Source organism: Erythrolamprus reginae, chromosome 3 (genome assembly GCF_031021105.1).
Source record: "Erythrolamprus reginae isolate rEryReg1 chromosome 3, rEryReg1.hap1, whole genome shotgun sequence".
Taxonomy (NCBI): Eukaryota; Metazoa; Chordata; class Lepidosauria; order Squamata; family Dipsadidae; genus Erythrolamprus; species Erythrolamprus reginae.
This window is the reverse complement of record NC_091952.1, coordinates 63,516,113-63,539,433: the sequence shown is the minus strand read 5'-3', so window position 1 is coordinate 63,539,433 and position 23,321 is coordinate 63,516,113. Positions and strand designations below refer to the sequence as shown.

At 39.5% G+C, this 23,321-nt stretch overlaps 1 protein-coding gene across 1 annotated transcript in view; it reads left to right on the top strand.

The window, feature by feature from the left end:
* The window catches only part of INKA2 (inka box actin regulator 2), a 41,739-nt gene extending 19,234 nt beyond the window's left edge, over positions 1-22,505 (top strand). Inside the window, exon 2 of the mRNA XM_070748921.1 lies at positions 20,614-22,505. Coding sequence (XP_070605022.1) covers positions 20,614-21,651 — 1,038 coding nt within the window. The 3' untranslated portion in view covers positions 21,652-22,505. The remainder of the gene's footprint in view (positions 1-20,613) is intronic.
* Positions 22,506-23,321: the final 816 nt, after the last annotated feature.

Below are 23,321 nucleotides of genomic sequence, written 5' to 3'. Positions count from 1 at the left end.
TATCGCTTGCATAACATGAATATTTCTTGCAATGTTTCTTTCCCTTGAGATTTTTCTTTCAAAATGCTGGTTTTAAATTCTCTGTTTAAAAAGGAATGGTGTGAAGCCATTCATCATATGTCAGAACATGGGTGATACTAGATTAATAGTTGGTTGGGAACTTCAGGGAAATGCTTGCATTTGAGCACATTTTCTGTGACAGTGAAAAGTTGCCCTATTTTGCCATCTTGCCACCTATTTACATTCTGACTAACTGTATAGCAGTCTGCATTGGTTGCCGATCAATTTCCAGTCACAATTCAAAGTGCTGGTTATGACCTATAAAGCCCTTCATGGCATTGGACCAGAATACAGTAATACCTCATGATACGAACTTAATTGGTACAAGGAGGAGGTTCGTAAGACGAAAGGTTCGTAAGACGAAACATTGTTTCCCATAGGAAACAATGTAAAGTCAATTAATCCGTGCAACCAAAAAAAAACCCCCCGCAAAAAACCGGCGTTCGGCGACTGCTGGGAAGCCGTGCGGCTGTTTTAAAAGGTGACAGCCGGCCTGGGAGGCTTCCCAGCACCACCCGGAAGTTCGGCAAAGGTTCGGGGTTCGGGGGGGTGCTGGGAAGCCCCCCAGGCCGGCTGTCACCTTTTAAAACAGCCGCACGGCTTCCCAGCTGTCTCCCGAAGCTGAACGCCAAACCCGAACTTCCGTGTTCGGCGTTCGGAGACAGCTGGGAAGCCGCGCGGCTGTTTTAAAAGGTGACAGCCAGACTGGGGGGCTTCCCAGCAACCTCCCGAACCGAACCCGGGGTTCAGAAAAATTTTGCCTCTTCTTACAAACTTTTTTCGAGTTACGAACCGGCGTTCGGGAGGCTTCTGGGAAGCCCCGCCACCCGGCTGTCACCTTTTAAAACAGCCGCGCGGCTTCCCAGCAGTCTCCGAACACCGGTTCATAACTCGAAAAAAGTTCGTAAGAAGAGGCAAAATTTTTCTGAACCCCGGGTTCGTATCACGAGTTGTTCATAAGACGAGGGGTTCGTATCTTGAGGTACCACTGTATCTCCGGGACCACCTTCTGCCGCACAAATCCCAATGACCGGTTAGGTCCCACAGAGTTGGCCTTCTCTGGGTCCTGTTGACTAAACAATGTCGTTTGGCAGGACCCAGGAGAAGAGCCTTCTCTGTGGCGGCCCCGACCCTCTGGAACCAGCTCCCCCCAGATATCAGAACTGCCCCCATCCTCCTTGTCTTTCATAAAATTCTTAAGACCCATCTCTGCCGTCAGGCTTGGGGGAACTGAGACATCTCCCCCGGGCCTATACAGTTTATACATGGTATGTTTGTGTGTATGCTTGCTTTTAATAATGGGGTTTTTAGTGTTTTTTAAATTATTAGATTTGTTCTTACATTGTCTTTGTTATTGTTGTGAGCTGCCCTGAGTCTACAGAGATGGGCGGCATACAAATGTAATAAATAATAATAATAATAATAATAATAATAATAATAATAATAATAATAATAATATCATTACATCATGAAGCACCAGTATACACTTCCTAGGAGGGAGATCTTACCTGAACTGCATTGTCCCAAGAAGATTCATTTGTTAAATTCACCATTCTGGCAAGTAGCTAAGCACAACTAGTGCATCATGTTCAGTGCATCATCTTGCTGTCCTTTATTATCCCAGTTGGCAGAATTTGAAGCTGAAATGTAATCAGTCACACAATCAAAGTGAAAACTACAAAATGAGAGAAAAGGGAGAACTCAGAAAATAGAAATTATCCTTCACTTTCCATGGAATTTCATGAAATATAGACATTTACTCTTAAAAATACTGGAATAAATACACTTTTCGGGATAAGTGCTTGTTACTACGTTAAATGCTTTTTGTGCTCCTTTCCTCCTGCACCGACCTTTGAAAGTATGAAAGAAAACAATTGAAATACAGTGATCCCCCGGTTATTGCGTCCCCGACCATTGCGAATGGGCTACATCGCGATTTTTCAACCCGGAAGTAAAAACACAATCTGCGCATGTGCGCCCTTTTTTCCTATGGCCACACATGCGTAGATGGTGTTCCCCGCCGGGCAGATCAGCTGCTGGGCGGCTTCCCTGGGTCTTTCCCCTCTTGCTGGCGGGAGGGCGAGAAGCCCCCCCCCAGCACCCGCTCGCCCTCCGTTCGCCCGCCCTTCGCCCGGCCACCCGCCATTTGCTCGCTGCTCGCCCGGCCACCCGGGTTCGTTTGGCTTCGGGACTCAGTTGGGAAGCGGCACGGGTGTTTTAAAAGGTCTCCGCCGGCATGGGGGGCTTCTTAGCACCCCCCCAAACCCGGGTTGGGGGTTCGGGGGGGGGTAGGAAGCCCCCCATGCCGGCGGAGACCTTTTAAAACACCCGTGCCGCTTCCCAGCTGAGTCCTCAAGCCAAGCGCAGAAGTTAGCCTTGAATCCCTTTGAATCCCGCCGCTTCTGCTGGATACGGGCGATGGGCGGGGCGAGCTGCCACAGCCCCTGGCTTCCGCGCCGCTCGTCCCACCCACCGCCCGTATCCAGCAGAAGCTGCTGGATTCAAAGTGCTGGGGTGGGGGGCTGTCGGGACAAGCCGCGCACAAAGGCCGAGGCGAGGCTGAGCAGGAGGAGAAGCCAACCAGCGAGGCGGTGGGCTGGGAGCCGCAGGTGAAAGGAGCTCGGGCATCGGAGCGCGGCGCCAGGCATTGTACTCCGGACCCCGCCCGCTCAGCCCCGCGGCGGCCCTTTCCCTCTCCAGGCTGCGGGCGGGGTCCGGAGAACAATGCCCGAGCTCCTTTCGCCTGCGGCTCCCAGCCCACCGCCTGTCTCCTGCTGCCCGGTTTAGCCAGGACACGAGCGGCGAAATGACTTGGAGGAATGTGAAGCTGAAACCGGCCAGTTTCAGCTTCACATTCCTCCAAGTCATTTCGCCGCTCGTGTCCTGGCTAAACCGGGCAGCAGGAGACAGGCTTTGAGTTTTTGGCTGCGGGGGGAGAAGTAGGACTTTCCTAACTCCCTCGCCCCGCAGCCAAAACTCAAAGCCTGTCTCCTGCTGCCCGGTTTAGCCAGGACACGAGCGGCGAAGTGACTTGGAGGAATGGGAAGTCCAAATCGGCCGGTTTCAGCTTCACATTCCTCCAAGTCATTTCGCACCCCGCTTTAGGAGTCAGCGGAGAACGGCGCAACTGTTTTAAAACGATCGGAGCTTTCCAATGAGTCCCGAAGACAAACGTGTCTTTGGGACTCATTGGAAAGCCGCACGGGTGTTTTAAAAGGTCCCCGCCGACATGGGGGGCTCGCTAGCACCCCCCCAAACCTGGGTTGGGGGTTCGGGGGGTGCTAGCGAGCCCCCCATGTCGGCGGCGACGTTTTAAAACAGCCCCGCCGCCCCCAATCTTCGGCTCCTCGCTAGCGCTGCGGAAGTTAAAAACATCATCTGCACATGCGCAGATGGTGTTTTTACTTCCGCAGCGCTACTTCGCGAAAACCCGCTCGTTGCGGGGGGTCCTGGAACGGAACCCTCGCAACGAGCGGGGGATCACTGTAGTTTATGATTTTTATATTAAAGGTTTGTAAAGATTCTCCATGTAGACAGTGGCTCTGATCTCAGTGGCAGGATATTCTATTCAAAATACTTGAGAACGCCCCTCAGCTAAATAAAGCGGGTATCTAAGGCACAATATGATGAAATTTAAACATTTTAAAGCAAACAGAAGTCTTCTGCTGTGGTAATGTCATTTATAAGAAAATTATTGGCTTGAAAATCCTGTGTTGTACTATGAAACAAGTGCACAAGCTGTGTTCCTTCAGTCTTGGTTGTGCCCCCAAAGGCCTTTAAAGTTTTGTTGAACTGTAATTTTTAATATCTAGGGAGTAATCAAATGAGTTATATATTTGCCTTGCATTTTGGATTGTAATCCCTGGCACATTCACAAGACTCAAGCCCATTCCTGTTGCTAAAACTAACAAAATGAAACAAGTGGAAGTATTTTTGAAAGGTAGAACATCCGGAATAGTGGTTCACTCGCCCTTAAGGAACAAGCTTGTAGTTACTTGTATGTTTTGAATCAGTTTTCAGTGAGGATAGCCCAAGTGACATTTGTCATAGCTTGAAGACTACAGCAAGATTTCTTATGTTCAGTTGATATTGTCTTCTCTGACAAGCAGCACAATTTGAAGGTGAAAGGTGGAGCTCTTTTCTAACACTTATTTTATGAGCCTTTTAACCAGCCAGAAATAGCGATGGTGGCTGCTGCTACTATTACTACAACTACTATTGCTGATTTCATTAGCAGTCTCAATGGATTTCAGGGGTCATGCTCAAGTGTGGGGCCAATATTTCAAGGTCTTATTGTTTAATTTTAATTTTTTTCCAATTTACATATCAATAAACATTTTAACAGTAATGTGTCATATGTCTCATACAATTATTTACCTTTATTTCTATACATTTCTCTGTTCTAAACAATTATACCACTTATTCCACATCTTATAAAATTCTGTTTCTTCCTTGCCTTTCATTTCTAATGCGAGCTTATACATATCAGCACATTCCAGTATCTTATGTATAATTCTTTCACTTCATGGTATATTTTCAAGTTTCTAACATTGAGCATAAACAATTCTTGCTGCGGTTACTATGTGTAAAATGATGTATTAGAATTGTTTATCTTTTGATTAATTATTCCTAATAAGAATAGTTCAGCTTTAAATTCTACTTGTTCTCCTATTATCTCTCTAGCCATCTCCTTATCTGTTCCCAATATTTATTCGCTTTGGGGAATTGCCACCACATGTGATAAAAAGTTCCATCCTTACTTCCAGGATCTTTTAGATAGAAGGATTAAGGAGTGAAAGCCTTGCTCTGTAAAAAATGCAAACAGGAAAAGCATTCCCAGAAAGGAGTTTTGTGGAGATTGGCCATCTCTTTTGTCCCTTAAACCTGCCAAAACACTTGGGGAATTTGGAAGCCTTCACTGTTAGATTACTGAAGGTTGTAAAAGGGGATTCATCTTTGCAAATGGTTATTCATAAACATTGGATTGGAGCCTTTTGCCTGCCTTTCCAATGTCCTACCAGAGAATTGTGTCCCTTCTAGTACAATTACACTCTACATTCTTTGGGGATGACAAATAATAGGTTGATTTAAAATTTATGGATTAAGTTATACAGGTAGTCCTCAACAGCTTGTTTAGTGATGGTTCAATGTTACAACAGCACTGAAAAATGTGACTTAAGACCGTTTTTCACAGAATCATTGCAGCACCCCCATGATTATGTGATCAAAATTCAGATGCTTGGCAACTGGTTCACGTTTACGATTATTGCTGTGTCCCAAGATCATGTGATTCCTTTTAGCAATCTTTCAACAAAGTCAGAGCAAAGTCAGTAGGGAAGCCAGATTCACATAACAGCTGGACTACTAATTTATTAATTGCAGTGAGTCACTTAACAACTGCTGCAAGAATTGTTGCAAAATGGGGCCAAAATAACCCAACAAACATGGTCTCCTTCAAGGGCTTTCGTCAGTCAGAATCAACATTAGTTCAGATACCCCCCAAAGGCTGCTACTATAATCACAATATTTCTCAAAATGAACAATTAACATAAACATTGTCAAGTTTGCTGTTATAACACTCAACGATTTATATAACTTTACTGCAGGATCTTTTTATTCCCAAAAAATAGCCTTTCTGCAAAAAGTCTTCCCTAACTTAATGCCTTCCAGAAGTATTACATTTTAATGCCCATGATTCCATGAAGGTTGGGAATTTATGTACCTGGAATCCAATACTTTTACAGGACAGTATTGAGAAATACTTGGTATCTTACTTGAAAATTACCCAATGAGACAATAACTAATCAATTGGAGGATGCAAATTTATAGAGATAGCTAAATTGTGTTATATGAATTGGTGTGTGTGTGTGCTATTTTTGTTCTATCCTTCCAGTTGTCTCACAACATTCTTCATCAAACTGCTTGATTTAATTGCAGAGATGGTGGTAAGATCACCAGATTCTTAATATTTGATTATTTTAATTTTCCCTTCTTGTGATTGGAGATGGTTTGAGACTTATTACAGTTAACCGATGCCCAATTCAATGGTTGGTGGTACTTTAGATATTATATTCATTTCAGGGCACTCCTATGGTATTTTGAGGAGCTTTGTGAAGTGAAGCTGGTGAAGAGATAGTGTTCTTGCAATGATACTGGTAGTAAACAAGAAATGAATGCAAACTAACACAGATAACAAGTCCTTCTGAGCCTACTTTATGATGCTAAAGGCAGCAAATCTATTATTACTCTTACTACATGTATGGAATGCTAAGCAGTTTTGCGCTTGAAGTATCCCAGCATCTTTTGGAGAGAGATGGGCCAGAAGGAAGAGGTCAGTGTAAAGCGTGATCATCTGGGTATCCTTTTTTAGAGTGAAATTGCTTGCAGTGGCTCTGACGTAGAAGCTAGATGGGCAAAATCTACAAATGTGATGACCTACCGAGTTTCTTGTTGGCTCTTGAGCCTGCAGATCACAAGTAAATAGAATCCTCTGTAATCGGCTATGGATTAGACCTGCTCAAATGGCTAATTCAAGCAGGGAGACAAATGGGAGTTAAATCCAGGTTGTAATCAATTCCTCTTTAAGAGAAAATAAAATGCAAGAGATCCTTAAAGAGACACTGGTTTCCCCACTTTATGAAGCCATGGCAAGTTTCAACAAAACTGGACAGTTGTCAGCCTATCTAGTTTAGATTAGAATAAAATAACAGAGTTGGAAAGGATCTTGGAGGTCTTCTGGTCCAACCCCCTACCCAATCGGAAACCCTACCCCACTTCAGACAAATGGTTATCCAACATCATCTTGGAAACTTTCACTGTTGGAGCTTTTACAACTTCTGGAAGCAAGTTGTTTCACTGATTTAATTGTTCTGCCAGGAAATTTCTCCTTAGTTCTAAGTTGTTTCTCTCCTTGATTATTTTCTACCCATTGCTTCAGGTGCTTTGGAGAATAGCCTAACTTCCTCTTCTTTGTTGCAACCCCTGAGATATTGGAACCTTGCTATCATGTCTCTTCTAGTCCTTCTAGATTTACTCAGTTCCTGCAACTGTTCTTCATATGTTTTAGCCTCCAGTCCCCTAATCATCCTTATTGCTATTTTCTCTACTCTTTCCAGAGTCTCAACATCTTTTTTACATTGTGGCAACCAAAACTAAATGCAGTATTCCAAGTGTGGCCTTACCAAGGCTTTATAAAGTGGTATCTCTAACCTTCTCTTTGTGGCTGCAGTTATGGAGTGGTCTCAAGAATACAGATAGTTCTCGACCGAAAAGGGGTGATTTGTGACCTTTTTCACATCTCCATTGCAGCATTCCCATGGCCATATCATCAAAATGTGGACACTTGGCAACTAGCAAGTCCTTATAACAATTGCAATGCTCCATGGTAATGTGATTACCTTTTGCGATCTTCTGACAAGTAACATTAATGGGAAAGCCAAATTCACTTAACAACTGTGTTACTAAACAATATAAACTAAACAATTGAGGAAAAGTCATAAAAGCAGGCAATCCTCACTAAGCAACTTCTGTTGCTTAACAACAGAAATGATGGGTTCAATTATGGTTGCAAGTCAAAGATTACCTGTACAGATTAAATAGATTCTTGGCAGTAGGTCACACATGGGCATGGGAGAGAAATTGTATCTGTCAATCTCGGGAATGATCTTTCATAGATTTGGGTGGGAGTGGTGTCACCAGCCCGTTCTCCTAGATCTTTCAGCTGCTTTTGTTAACATTGATTATAAAACTATTCTATCTGTTGTGTAAGTGGCTTTACCTGGAGCATGTTGTACTGAAGATGGTGACTTATGTAATTCCTCAACTAAATTACCATAATTTGGTCTACATGGGGCTGTTCTTGAGAACTGTCTGGAAACTTTATGATCCACAATGCGATGAAATATGTATCCAAATTGGATGCTGCCATATTACATCTTTCCTCATGCTAAATATTTGCTTTGTATTACACGGGCAGGCACCATTCTGGCCATAAATGACAAAAAATATTATTTATGCTGTCCTGCATTTTGAAGTAGGAAACTATAATATACGTTTCATAATGGTAAAAACTCATAAGCACAGGCACATAACAGCTTCGCCTTTGTATGAGGTACAACTGTGATTATGAGCATTAAGTAGGTGGGGGAGAAGTAGAGGGGAACAGAGATAATGAAAAATATGGTGAAATCGTGCTTAGTTCAAACATTTAGTTTGATCTTTATGCTAAAAGCTAGCACAAGTATGAGAGAAAGATGTTGCAACTTGAATATTCCGCAAACTGAGGATAATAAGTAAGCAAACCAAGATATTGGACAAGGTTACAGATCTCCCAGTTCCACTCTAAATAAAGGTATCCCCAGTTTCCTAACAGAAATTCAATACACTGTGTTCAGTTCTGGAGACCTCACCTACAAAGGGATATTGACAAAATTGAACAGGTCCAAAGACGGGCCACAGGAATGGTGGAAGGTCTTAAGCATAAAACATATCAGGAAAGACTCAATTAACTCAATCTGTATAGTCTAGAGGACAGAAGGAAAAGGGGGGACATGATCGAAACATTTAAATATGTTAAAGGGTTAAATAAGGTTCAGGAGGGAAGTGTTTTTAATAGGAAAGTGAACACAAGAACAAGGGGACACAATCTGAGGTTAGTTGGGGGAAAGATCAAAAGCAACATGAGAAAATATTATTTTACTGAAAGAGTAGTAGATCCTTGGAACAAACTTCCAGCAGATGCGGTTGGTAAATCCACAGTAACTTTTTAAAAAATATATATATTTTTATTGATTTTGTAAATATGGTTACATAAAAAACAAACATAAAACAGTGCATGTGCCCATCACCTGACCGACAAAAGAACCCCCATCACCACCACCACTCATTGCGGGGGGTTCGAAAATTTACTAGTTTATATATATATATATATTTCCTTGGCTCTACTTTGCATTTGTTATTACTGAAAGAGTGATTGGAGTTTATTTTTCACATTTGCATCACAGATTCTACTCAACATATAACCTTTCACCTTATTCCATCGTACCATCAGCTTCTCCAGTTTGTAACTGAATTTAAACATGCCTGGGATAAACATATATCCATCCTAAGATAAAACACAGGAAATAGTATAAGGGCAGACTAGATGGACCATGAGGTCTTTTTCTGCCGTCAGTCTTCTATATTTCTATGTTTTTAAGTGGTAAAAAAGTGATAGAAACTTTGTATGCAAAGTTAGTTATATAAGGTACGGATAAGGAATGCTGGCACAGTCTTCATCATTCCTTCTTGGGCATGGAAATGTGGTTTATCCATGTGGCACCAACTTTAGAAGACCTTTTACACAAAGGTAAATGTTTTGATAGATTACCCTGCAGGGAAATCAGATTTGGGGAAATTCCTTTGGTCTGTGCAAACCAACCAAGAATTACCCAAAATATATTTAAATCAAAAACTATTTGAAACTAGTTTTTTTTTATTTACTCAAAAGCAATGAATGCAAGAGAGCTTCACTGGACTTTTTTTTTTTTTTTTTTAAAGGATACTCTGTAAACCATGAAATATGATATCCTGACCAGTCTAGATGTGAGGAATTGTAGAACTGAAGTCACTCAGTTGTATCAGAAAACATTTTAGTTACATCTTAGAATATTCATGAAGGGGCTTTGCTGTTCTGTTCGGGTCGTATGTGACCCGAAGCCAAGTTTGAGTCCCTGTAAAAAATTTTCCCTGCATATCTGAAACTTGAAATTTCATGTAGGTTCATCATTTCAGGGGTTCTCTCTATGAGAATTTTTTTGGGGGGGTGGGGGGCTTAGTTTTTGCTGGGCAAAAAAAGTTACAAATCTTATGTTCCTGGGTCACCCTGACCCGGACCGAAAACTCTTCATTTGCAGTGCTTATGTTTGGTCTTTTTGAAAGCTTTTTTCACTTGGAAAGTAGTCTGAACATTTCTGCACACAATGATATGAAAATTGAAATGAAAAAAGTAAATCTTATTGGTTTATTTTGCGGATATAATGCACGCCCCCCCCATTTTTGTGAAAAATTTTTCAATTTATGGATAGTTTTGCTTGCAAAATGCATTCTATTTTACTAAAGTTGGTGTGGGATTGGTAGCTTGAACATTTCTGAATATAAGAAAAATATAAAGGAACTGAAAAAAATGATTCTTATTGGTTTTTTAACATCAGAAATAAGGCCTCCCCCCCCCCCCCTTGGCTGCTTGCAACCATTTTAACTTTTTATTTTTTTATGCTCCAAATCCGAAATATTCTTTAAAATCTTAGGCATTCATTTACTCAATTTAACAATGCTGATCATCAAAAAATATTTTTGGGGTGGTGGCTAATTGTTTTCTGGGCAAAAAAAAATCATAACTTTGAATCTGTTTCTGTTCGTATGTGACCGGACCAAAAATATTTTTTTTAGGTACTTGAATTTGATCTTTTTGAAAACTTTTTCAACTGGAAAACTAGTTTGAACATTTATGAACATAATGATATGAAAATTGAACTGGAAAAATTGAGACTTATATTTTTATTTTGATCAAAAAGCCCCTCCCCCCATCCTTTTTTAATTTCGTGTCAATTTCTATTTTTTAAGGCTACAAATCCCTAAGGAATCTTCCCCCAAAAGGTTTGATATACTAAATTGAACATTTCTGAATATAAGAAAAATATAAATGAACTGAAAAAAATGGTTCTTATTGGTTTATTTTTGCCACAAAAGGGCCACCCCCCCTCGGCCTTGCTGTGTGCCATTATTGTCACTGTTTATACATATTTGTCTAGAAATATTTGGAATATCCTTTTGAAAATCAACCACATTGTAGCCAGAGAACTAATTTTATGAAACAAATCCATTTTACTAAAAAAAAGTATGTAAGTTTGAAATTAACAGCATAATGTTTATATAAATTGAAATAATTGAGGCATACTTTATGTGCAAAATAAACCAATATGCATCAATTTTTCCAGTTCAATTTTCATATCATTATGTTCAGAAATGTTCAAGCTACCAATCCCACACCAACTTTAGTAAAATAGAATGTATTTTGCTAGCAAAACTATCCATAAAGTGAAGACTATTTAAAAAAAACGGGGGGGCGTGCATTTCATCAACAAAATAAACCAATATGCATCAATTTTTCCAGTTCAATTTTCATATCATTATGTTCAGAAATGTTCAAGCTACCAATCCCATACCAACTTTAGTAAAATAGAATGCATTTTGCAAGCAAAACTATCCATAAAGTGAAAAAAAATTCACAAAAACAGGGGGGGGCGTGCATTATATCCGCAAAATAAACCAATAAGATTTACTTTTTTCATTTCAATTTTCATATCATTGTGTGCAGAAATGTTCAGACTACTTTCCAAGTGAAAAAAGCTTTCAAAAAGACCAAACATAAGCACTGCAAATGAAGAGTTTTCGGTCCGGGTCAGGGTGACCCGGGAACATAAGATTTGTTACTTTTCTTAAACAGAACAGCAGGGTTAAGAAACTGTGGCTTCTTCCATGCTAGTCATTAGCACTACCCATCACTGTCACTGAATGTTTTGTTAAGAGGTAACATTTACTCAGATTTTAACAAGTCAAATAGTTGACTAAAAGTAATACTAAGTACTTGAAATTTTAGGTTTTATCTTTTAAGTATTGCTCCTTTCTTTTTCAGGCAGCATGAGTTATCCCTAATAGTATAATTATTATTTTTTTTGGGGGGTGGGGTTCTGTTTAATAGAAAATACAAATACTGTAGAAACAAAAATAATGAGGGAATAAGAGTAGGACAAGAATGAAAAATGGATAAAAAATAAAAGAGAAAGAAAAAAACGAAAGCAGTGTCTTCCAACTTTTTATTGCAATAGAATATTGCACAGCTGCAACCTCAAAGTTTTATTTTACATATTTAGTAACTACTAGCCATTTTAAAAACGACAAATTCATCTAATCCTGAAAATCAACGCCAAAGTTTAATTTATTTCTGTTTTGAACATGAAGTCCAAAAGCAATTTCCAAGTAGAAAGAAAACTGCATACATTGTTTAATTAAAACAATTAGTTTTGCCATTTGTTCCAATTCCCATCACTTTTTCCAACCATTCCTCCATTGTGGAAATGGGTGTATCGTTCCAATTTTGCACATAGAGAATTCTCACCCATTCAATACATATAGTAACTTTCCTCCCCTAAAATTGTTTATCCAATAGTCCTAAAAGGAAAAAAAACTGGTTTCAATCTTTGTTTCAGAATCTTCTGAATTAAAATAATAGGATGGTGCCTTCTGTGGCAAAATTCAGGTAATCAGAACAAAAGATTTTTATTTAAGTAATATCCAGAAATTATCTGATTACTAAAGTAAATCAGTTACTGGTACTTAGCTAAAATACCTTTAAGAATGGAGCAGTCTAGGACCAAAAGAAAAACCCCTTTCATTATTTTTCCAGTTCCTATTCCAGGATTGGAAGGGAAGGGAGAAGAGTGGAGAGGAACAGAACGGGAAAGAATAGAATAGAATAGACATGGAATATTTGTCCTCTCCTATTTATTCAAGGAGGGAATATTCCTTTAGGGAAAATTTTATTGTCAGCTGCGCTGCCAAGCAATCTAGTTTGCAGACCTTAGAGTTACTTGGATGAACAACAGCTAGAGTAAAAAAGGCCACTATATAGGTAGTCCTCAAGAGTCACTAAACCAGTGATTTTCAACCTTTTGTGAGCCGCGGCACATTTTTTACATTTACAAAAGCATGGGGCACATTGAGGGGGGGCGGCTAAAAAAAGTTTGGACAAAAAAATTATCTCTCTCTCTTCCTCCCTTTTGATCTATTTCTCTTTCCCTCCCTCTTTCTCTCCCTTCCTCTTTTTTCTCTCTCCATCCCTCTTTTTCTCTCTCTTCCTTCTTTCCTCTTTTTTGCTCTCTTTCTCTCTCCCTCCCTCCCTCCCTCCCTCTATGTCTTTCTCCCACCTTCCCTCCCTCTCTTTCTCTCTCTCTCTTTCTTTCTCTTTCTCTCTTTCTTGCTTTCTTTCTCTCTTGTTCTCTTTCTCTCTCTCTCTTGCTTTCTTTCTCTCTCTCTCATTCTCTTGCTTTCTCTCTCTCTTGTTTTCTTTCTCTCCCTCTTGCTCTTTCTTTCTTTCTCTCTCTCTTGTTTTCTTTCTCTCTCTGAGCTTCGCGGCACACCTGACCATGTCTCACGGCACACTAGTGTGCCCCGGCACACTGGTTGAAAAACACTGCACTAAACAAATACAGTGATACCTCGTGATACGAACCCCTTGCCATACGAACAATCCGAGATACGAACCCGGGGTTCGGAAATTTTTTGCCTCTTCTTCCGAACTTTTTCTGTCTTACGAACCCATCGCCCAAACGCCGAACCCGGAAGTTCGGCAAAAGTTCAGGTTCGGGTGGCCGGCGAGAAGCCCCGCCGCCTGGCTGTCACTTTTTGAAACAGCTGGGGGGCTTCTCGGCATCCTCACGAACCCGAACGCCAAACCCGAACTTTTGCCGAACTTCCGGGTTCGGCATTGGGAGAACACTGAGAAGCGCACGGCTGTTTCAAAAGGTGACAGCCGGGCAGCGGTGTTTTTTTGCGGGTTTTTTCTTGCACGCATTAACCCATTTTACATTGTTTCCTATGGGAAACAATGTTTCGTCTTACGAACTTTTCGCCTTACGAACCTCCTCCGGGAACCAATTAAGTTTGTAAGGCAAGGTATTACTGTAGTTGCAAATAAAGAACTGCCTACATTCTGAAGAATTCCAAAATTTATACGTTCATTTCTGTACATTAGAAATATTAGGAATCCCAACTTAAATTCATTTTCTCACTAGAGCAGGGTTAGAATTGCTTGAATACAAGCACATGGATCCATTACATCAATATCCAACCTTCTCCCCCTTATCAAAGAATAAACCCCAGTGGCATTGATGCAATTTCTATGCATTCCTTTTGTGCTGGCTATAACATCCTCTTCCAATAACCCAAATATTGTTCACTGGAGGCTCTATTTCCTCCCCCTCGTTGTTAAGAGCTGCTGTGGCAATCCTTTCTTTCCTGTTCTCAGGGTTTCTCTGAACAACAATTTCCTCTCACAACACCTCTTTCATTGAGGGGAAGGACATCTGTCTTCCTTCCAATTATGAGAAGCTTCTTTTCTAATCCCACATTCAGCTGGCCTCTGTTATCACACTTTTATCCTGCTCTGTACCAAAATATAAACCTACTCCTCCAGCACAACAGATGTGGTGACAAATTAGAAATGAAAACAAGTGTGGCTCAAGGGGATTGGGTGGCACTGAATTCCAGGGAAGCCCTGCAGAATCTGACTCTGAGAAAGAGAAGGAGATGGAGAAATCAGGAATAGAGTATGATGGATTAATCCTCTTGTAACTATGTCTCCGTATACTGAAATGTTTTATAATAAAACTGGAAAATAATGGACAATTTATCTCTCATCCAGGTCATTAAGCTCTGTTATACTAATGGTTAAAATTGGGCATTGTTTTTTTTTTAATGTCTGGGGGAAAATTAACATTCTTAATTACACATGAATAGTCTACATGTGTTTTTTAAGTGCTATTGGACCTGCCAGATTCTATAATACTCTATTAGCACAATTACATGCAAGTACTATTTTGTACAGCTAGTACACTGATGTGAGAATGTCACTGGCATTCTCTTTTCCTTTGAAATATTTTTTTCAGTAGGGAAAAATATCAATAATTTTTTTTTTTGGAGGTGCATAACCCTGATCTCTACCATAGGCTTCTTCTATAGATATAATCTTAAACTATTCCTCCTTCTATTTCCTTGCATCTATTTGCATTTCTTAATAGTTGGTATATGATGAATTGCTGTGTTTAAACAAAAAATATAATTTAAGATTACAAATTTGGCATAGTTTTTTCAGATGTAGCATATACTAAAAGAGCATTAGCGGGGATTTGAAGTGAACATTTTAAGGGCCTTGTCTTCCTTTTTCCTAAAAGAAAAGTTTGTAATAGCTTACCCTTTGATAACATATTACTTAAAAACTGCTCAATATTTAGTTTTTGCTTGACTCAACTATAGGATGCATAAATGGCAAATTAACAGAACTCCAATACAGCAGATAAGACCTTATTCATATCTTGGTATGCAGTTTCAGGTTTCCTTATATGGGAATATATAATTCTCCTATTGGACCAAGGTTATGCAACATTGCTCCTCAAATGTCTTGAGTTCTTCCATTCAAGGGGGTCATTTTTTATTCCTGAAAATTGAAAAATTGAAAATTTCTTGCTAAGGTTGTTTCTCATCTTCTTTATGGTGTCCAAATTTGTACTTTTACCTTAGAACGGTGGTGGCAAACCTTTTTTCCCTCGGGTGCCAAAAGCGTGCCCACACCCATAATTTAATTATCTCCACCTGCCCTGCCCCTTACACATGTGCACACGATACCCCCGCCCCCATTTCCTGACTTACGGTAGACCCATTTTTTTGCCCTCTTCAGGCTCCAGAGCTTCCTTGAAGCCTGGAGAGGCCGAAAATGCCCTTCCCTCCCCCTGCCCAGAGGCCCTCCAGAGCCCAAAAATGCCCTCCCAGAGCCTCCGCACGAGCCAAAAATCAGCTGGCCAGCACACACATGCATACTGGAGCTGAGTTAGGGCAACGGCTCTCAAGTCAGCAGATATGGCTCCATGTGCCATTGGTTGGCCATCATTGCTCTAGAAGCTTCTCAGTCCAAGTTTAAAAGACCTGCACTTGCAAGACTCATGAAAATATCTGCCTTATAGTAAATGGTCTATGGTTAGTTTTGGTTTCAGAGCCTAGTAATACTATCTCATTAATTCATGGCCCAAATTAAATTTAATACCCTCTTTGACTTCATGGACTCCCTATGGAAGTCTCACATTCAGAAACATTACATTCGGATTTCTCTTCAGTTTATATAAACCATAAGTTAACTGCTTCTAAGAAACAGGAGCAAAAGTGTTTTAATTGGCTGTTATTTTTAGGTTGCTTGCAACTTACTGTGTTGTTTTAACTGATTTCACAGCAAATTCTCGTATAAGTGGAACACCAAAATCTGGTGACATTAGACATCCAGCTGCAGTGTGGCTTATGTAACAGTCTTTATATAACTTTGGCTAACAGTATTTTTAATGTGATGTAAATTTGAGATTATATAATAAAATGATATACCGGTTTACAAAGATAAGCTATATGAAATGTTGATTAAATTGTTAAATTTCACTAATAAAAAAAATCTAAGTTGCAAAAATCAAGGTGACTGCTAGACGGTAACAAAGAGATTGGATTTTCTCTGATATATGTGAATTTTTGCAGATACAATATAATAGTCCTAGATTAAGTCCACACTAAACATACTTATCCTAGAACAATCTTGTGCTTTCTGAATGCTTTTGCTTAAATATTCATCAACTCCTGATACTTAAGAGCTTATGCCAGTATAGACTGCAAAAGCCTACTTTGAAAAGTAAGTAAGACCCATTAAGGGGAAACTGCTTTCGAGAAAGTATAGTTAATATTGCAAGCCTGCTCTATGTGTGGGTACATAGCATTAAATTAATTTACTTCTAAGAAAATGCACATAGGATGGTTTTAGTTAGGTACCAAATAAGCAATTATTTGGTACCTTAGATGTCTACAGAGATGGGGACACAATTTCTGTCATTTATATAAGTATCATAATGCCAGTGACATTATAATGGCTTGTACTGGATAGCTATGCCCAAGATTTGTGATGCAGCAGTGTATTTTGCAAAATAGATTGAATCTTTATTCCAGACATTTTTCTCCTCATGATCTTACATCCTTTGCTAAATTATAGTCTCCTCTGACTTCTATTAGACTTTTAATGTTTTCTTGCAAGAATAGTTGAATTTACTGCCTTATACTTAATTTACAGTATGTGCAGTTACTGGCACCTAAAATATATAAGAGTAAGCATACATAAGTGCACTGGTGTGCCTTTCGTCCCCTGTCCAATTGTCTTTCCTGTCTCTCACTTATCATATATATTTTCTTTCTTTCATATATCCTCTCCTCTAAGTTCACTTTACCCTTATATATATTACTACATGTCTATTTTTCTTCCTATGTATTTGTGTATTGGACAAATGAATAAATAAATAAAAATAAATAAATAAAAGCAAGTGTCCACAAAACACTTTTGCCATAGTCTTTTGGCCCTGGGTGATTGTGTTGAATCAAAGGATGTACTTGACTTTCTATACTTATTTATTTTATTTATTTTATTAGTTTTTTATGCCGCCCCTCTCCGAAGACTCGGGGCGGCTCACAACAACAATAAAAAACAGTATAAACAATGGAACAAATCTAATAATAAGAATTATATAAACAACCCCAACTGTTAAAAAACCATACAACACATACATACCAAACATAAAATTTATTTTTATTTATTTATTTTATTTATTTATTCAATTTTTATGCCGCCCTTCTCCTTAGACCCAGGTAGGCTTACAACATGTTAGCAATAGCACTTTTTTAACAGAGCCAGCATATTGCCCCCACAATCCTGGTCCTATAAATATAAGAAAGCCTGGGGGAGATGTCTTAGTTCCCCCATGCCTGGCGATATAGGTGGGTCTTGAGTAACTTGCGAAAGACAAGGAGGGTGGGGGCTGTTCTAATCTCCGGGGGGAGTTGATTCCAGAGGGCCGGGGCCGCCACAGAGAAGGCTCTTCCCCTGGGGCCCGCCAAACAACATTGTTTGGTCAACAGGACCCGGAGAAGGCCAACTCTGAAAGAGAGGTTCCACTATTGAAAACATCATTGCTGCCTTGTCAGTGATGGACAGATTAAAAAGGAGTATCTCAGGGTACCTCCCCAATAAGAGGAGAACTGTTCCTATCTTATAGCAGTAGAACAATGAATTGGTAATGGAAAAATAATGGAAGCAAAATGTGCGCTTGGAAAAGCCGTTGTTGCCTAATAACAATCTAACACTATCCCACACACCCTATTTGCAAGGCCTCCAATGAAAAAATGTTTCCAATGTGGTAGAGTAAATTAGTGTGCGGGCGTAAGTCTCAGGAGGCCCAAATCCACAGGTTTATGCTAGGATCACTAAATTTCTGTAGGCAAATTATTCTCTCTTAGCCCAACATATTTCACACGATGGTTGTGTGGATGTTAAAAAAATGGAGAAATCCAATTTATAGTTGTGACCAGTGTTCCCTCTAATTTTTTGGGGGGTGGGCGGAAAAGTATAGTGTCTGAGCCGCAGTCCCTTTGGGACTGGGCGGCACAGAAATAATAATAAAATTTCTCTCTCGGCTTCTGGGCAGGTTTGGAAAACTCTGAGTTGATGATGATTTTTAAGTGAGCGATTGCTCACTGCTCAGCTTAGAGGGAACTATGGTTGTGACACTTAATATAGTTCATGTGAATATTCCAGCTTTAAAATCTGGACAGATTTTATCTTTGTTTAGGCCATAATGCTATGAGGGATGAATCTTATTCTCTAGGGAAGACCCTTAGTGTTGTGTTTCTTCCAGTTCCCTTACTCAGTAGAAGTAGAGAACAAGACCTTCTGAAATATTCATATTTCCTAATGGCTCCTTGTCACATGAGACCTAGTTTAAGAGGAGGCCCCCTCCTTTCCCCCAAAAGGGGGAGTTAATTGAATCAGTGAACTGCACAGCACAGCTCTACAACATATGCTGACTTTCCTATCAGCCACAGTCATTACTGCAGAACCCATTGCCACTCATCATTGCCTGATTACACTACTTGGCCTGCAAGGAAATTTGATGGGAAGTGTCCAATGTTAGCATCCAAGCTGTTTCCCAGGTCAGTTTTGCAAAGCTTCAGATAAAGAAAGTCAAGGCAGAAAAGATTAGGAAGAGAGACAGTACTGCAAACTTGGAAAAGAGGTAAGGTGATAGTTTTCTCTGAGGCTTAGAGAACAGATGCCCTCTTCCCTCCCCCCCTAGATTCTGCACATGAGTAACATAATAGCTGGTCTATAAAAAGAAAATGGCTGTGGCTTGTGCACTGTGCAGAAGGTTGATTGATTTGAACTTAAGATTTAGCTGTAAACTGGCCAGAAAGAGTGTTTTGAAATGGAACCTCAATTTAGGGAGCGTGCTCAGCCGCTATATATTGTATACGTTCTGGCAGGCAGACTGGATTCTTGTTTCTACTTCAGCTGTTCCTGAATCCAGTTTTGAAACCTATTACAGAAGACGTGGTTGGAAATAGCTGCATGGTCGTATAGCCACAGGGTTCTGAAGAACAATGTCAGTGATATTTGGCTCCCAAGGACATGATAACTGCAGATAGTAGGTCATGATTGGTAACATGAAGGCAGATAATCTCGGAGGTGTAATTGTAAGCCATGCATACAGGTAGAAATTGTATAGGGGCATGACAACAGCACTGCAGAAAAAGTAATTGTAGTAAGCTTGACCAAAATACAGCTTAAGATTGTCAGGGGTTTTTTTTTTCATTGTCTTTGTAAACCTGGCTGAAGATTCCAGAACATCAAATAATTCCACTTTTCCCTTCAGTTCTAGAGAGTAAGGGGTGAGTAGTGGCAGCTGCCAGGAAGTATGCCCAGTTAGTTTTGTAAAGCTGCCTTGGGGAAAAAAATCTTTGGAAAAGATTGAACAAAGTAGAACAGTTACAGGAGACGTTGGGAAGAGCTGGCATGCTTGATATGCTATTTGGGTTACAAGAAGACAATTTGCCAATAATACTGCAACCTGAAAATAAAAACAGCCTTGTTATGATGTTTTAGTTAATGAATTTGTATGCATTTCTTCATTCAGTAACTGTTCTGATTTTCAATCTGATTATACGTTCTTGTCCTGAATTGATGGAAAGGTACTTTTCCTGAACAGCAAATAAAATGCAAGTGTGTCAGTTGTGTTTACCCCTACACACACACAGAGAGAGAGAGAGAGAGAGAGAGACTGTTTTTGTGAGGGATTGTGGAGATGATTCTTGAATTTTTAAATGGGAGAGTCATAGATTGATTTGTGATTATGTTTTTTAAGAAAAAAGACAAGTTTAACAATATTGTAACAAAACATCACGTGATAATTTCGTAACAAAACATCACGATAATTTCTTCAAATGTTTCTTGACGTTTGATTAAAAATATATCATGTTCTGAGAAAATAAGGAATAGAATGTGGTATGTGCTGATTATTTAAGATCATCCTTTTTGTAATAAAAAGCATGCTAAAAACAAAGACTGAAATTGATGCAACCAATTAATGCAATTAAATCAATCAGTTCTCTCAGAATATCTGACTTATATGTTATAAGCAACTAAAAATAATAAGCAGAAGCATGTAATGTGAGAACTATATAACTCCACATTTAAAAATCAGGATGAAAGTTGAATGTTATGGAAAAGGGCGGCAAACAAATAATAATAATAACAATAATAACAATAATAATAATATGATCAATGTAAGATGCAGAAGTAAATTGCAGTTGATTATCGTATATTTCAGTTATACATAATAGTGAATTCTCTGACTTTATTCTTTGTCTTTGTCTTTTACAATATAGCTATCCATGAAGGAGGTTGGAGACGGGCTGCATGAACAGATGAACTGCATGATGGGTGCTCTGCAAGAACTGAAACTGCTTCAGGTCCAGACAGCTTTGGAACAGCTGGAGATTTCAAGCAACCCAAAACAGGTTTCAGGAATTGGACAGCATCACTATTACCAAAACAATAAGGAGATGCCAAGGGCAAGTCTTGATGCCAGCCAAGAGAGCAAGACCCTGCTGGGAAAACGTTATTTGGACAACTGCAGATCTTCAGCCTTTTTATGCTCAACTCCCGTGTCACACTCTACCAGCTCGTGTTGCCGTACTTCTTTGCCAGACACTAACCATGGGCACATAGCTTCATCCCTTAGCAGCATAGGTAGTGAGGATGACAGTGGCCCTTCTTCGACTGCAAGCACAACAGAGTATCATTCACCAAGAATGTTGGAGTCATCTAGTGACAACACGACGAGCAGTTGGCTTACTCAAGACAACAGCTGTTTGTCTGAGACTAAGTCAGTTTGTAAGGATTGTTGGTTTTCGGATGAGAACAAAGACTGGACTTGCTCATTAATGTCTCAGAGTAGGAACAGACAACCTTTAATTCTAGGTGATAACATCTTTGCTGATCTTGTTGGTAATTGGCTGGATTTGCCAGAGATAGACAGAAAGGGAGAAAAGAATGAGGCATCTGTGCCAAGTAGCAAGTCCCAAGAATTCTACAGGAAATTTTCTCTCACAGCCAATCTCTTCAAGAAATTCTTAAGGAGTGTCCGGCCAGATAGAGACAGATTACTAAGAGAGAAGCCCTGCTGGCTGCCCACAAAGAACAAAGAGACTGATATCTTAAAGAGGCCACAAACAGGCAACAAACAGAAGGGGATGTTTTACTTTTCAGTTCGTGGCAGCACAGCAAACTCTCAAGACAAGGTCAACAGATGCGAGAAGAAGGAAGGAAGGAAAGCCAAGCCCAAACTCCATGCCAAGAAGGTCCACACCACAATAGAACACACTCAGTCAGGGTTTGATTTTAACACAGCAGTCTGGGTCTGAATTCCAGGACTCATCATTTCAATTGCTAAAACTGTTCTGTCCATAACTAAAGAGAAAGAAGTAAGAACAAGAAAAGAAATATTTTTCAGACTCAGACCAGGATGAGGAAACAGTGAAGAAGGTGGTGTTCTATAGAACAAGTTAACACATATAAATAGATAGACATTGCTACCACAAGCACAACTTGCCTGACAATGAATTTCATAAATGGAACTAGAAGTTTCCTAAGGTGTAGACCTTGCCAATGTCAATTGTTTGGATAAGCTTCAGGTTTGCCAAATGTATTCCCTTTGTCTCCAGGTCAGGTAGCAACAAAGTCACAAGTGTTAGAGTGTGTTAAATGTACTTACATTTACAGTATGTCTGTGTGATTGGATTTATGTTTTAAACTCTGGTTTTTCTTATGAGCACTAATTGCACCAGGCAAATGAATAAGCACTTGACAATGAAGTCAAAAATGAGTTGTAAGTTTGTAAGAAGAGACTGATGGTGGGACTTGAGTGGAGTTGGTACAGCCAGTTTATCCCTCTGGCTTTAGCTGTTCTTTTTTACTTCTGTCTCACCCACCGCAATCCATCCTGTACTAGAATATGTCCAAGGTGTGCTGTTACTAGTAGCCTTTCCATCACTCCAACATCCCAGTTAGCAAGAATTATTCATCTTTTATTTTATTTTTTGCCTCCAAAGCCTTAAATTCTGGATGCCTCACTGAAACCACAAGTTTTAACAGATGTTTTCCTGATTCTGTATTTTCATTTTGCATTTCTTACTGTGTTTGAGCATAGTTACAAAAACGTAGTTTTCTCCAGGAATCACTTCCCCAAGAGTTTATTAATAAAAGTGACATTCCTCTCAAATTGTCTCCAAATGAGACTGCTTTTACATTTGCTGTATACATCCTTTAGCGAACCTGTATTGTCTATATAGGAAAATGAAGAAAGGCAAATCATAATGGCTGTTATTTGGTGAAACCTTCATTAGTATTGTGTCCAAAAATTACAATACACACCAGGAATAATTTGTATTTATTGTAAATTTCTAGGAAATTGTTAAAATCTTGTAGATAAATTGAAATCCTTATATTCTGGAAAAAAACACACAATAAGAACTATGCTGCAAAACCACAGCTAGCGTTTAATTACAGATTTGAGTTCTGTTTGATCGTGGAATTTAATGGTGACTTTGTTCCAGTCACTATATTTTAAGCTATACCATTGCATAGTTCTCTTGTGGAATAAAGTAAAGGTATATTTTCGTTCCATTTATATCACTCAGCCCTCTGAAAGGAATGATGAGGATAAATGCAAGCAATTGATGGAATCGGGATATCTGTGGATAAGCTTTCTACAGGCATGTAAATCTATGCCCATGGAACCCCTGTTTATTTCAAATGATAGGACCGCTCTTTACTATCAAAGTGATTAATACCCAATCTTTAATTATTTGTGAATTAATGTAAGCTTTTGCTAATGAGGAGATACTCAGCAGTTTGATGAAAGGAAAGTAGGTTTGTGATCCTTTCCTATCTGAATATGGAAATCTATATGTATAATAATCTAACTGCCCCCTTCCCAAGTTGCAATAGAGTTCAGCTTAATTTATACAATCTCAGATCTGTCTTAAATGTTGACTTCTGTTAATAATTTGGAACACGTCAATGAAAGCACTGT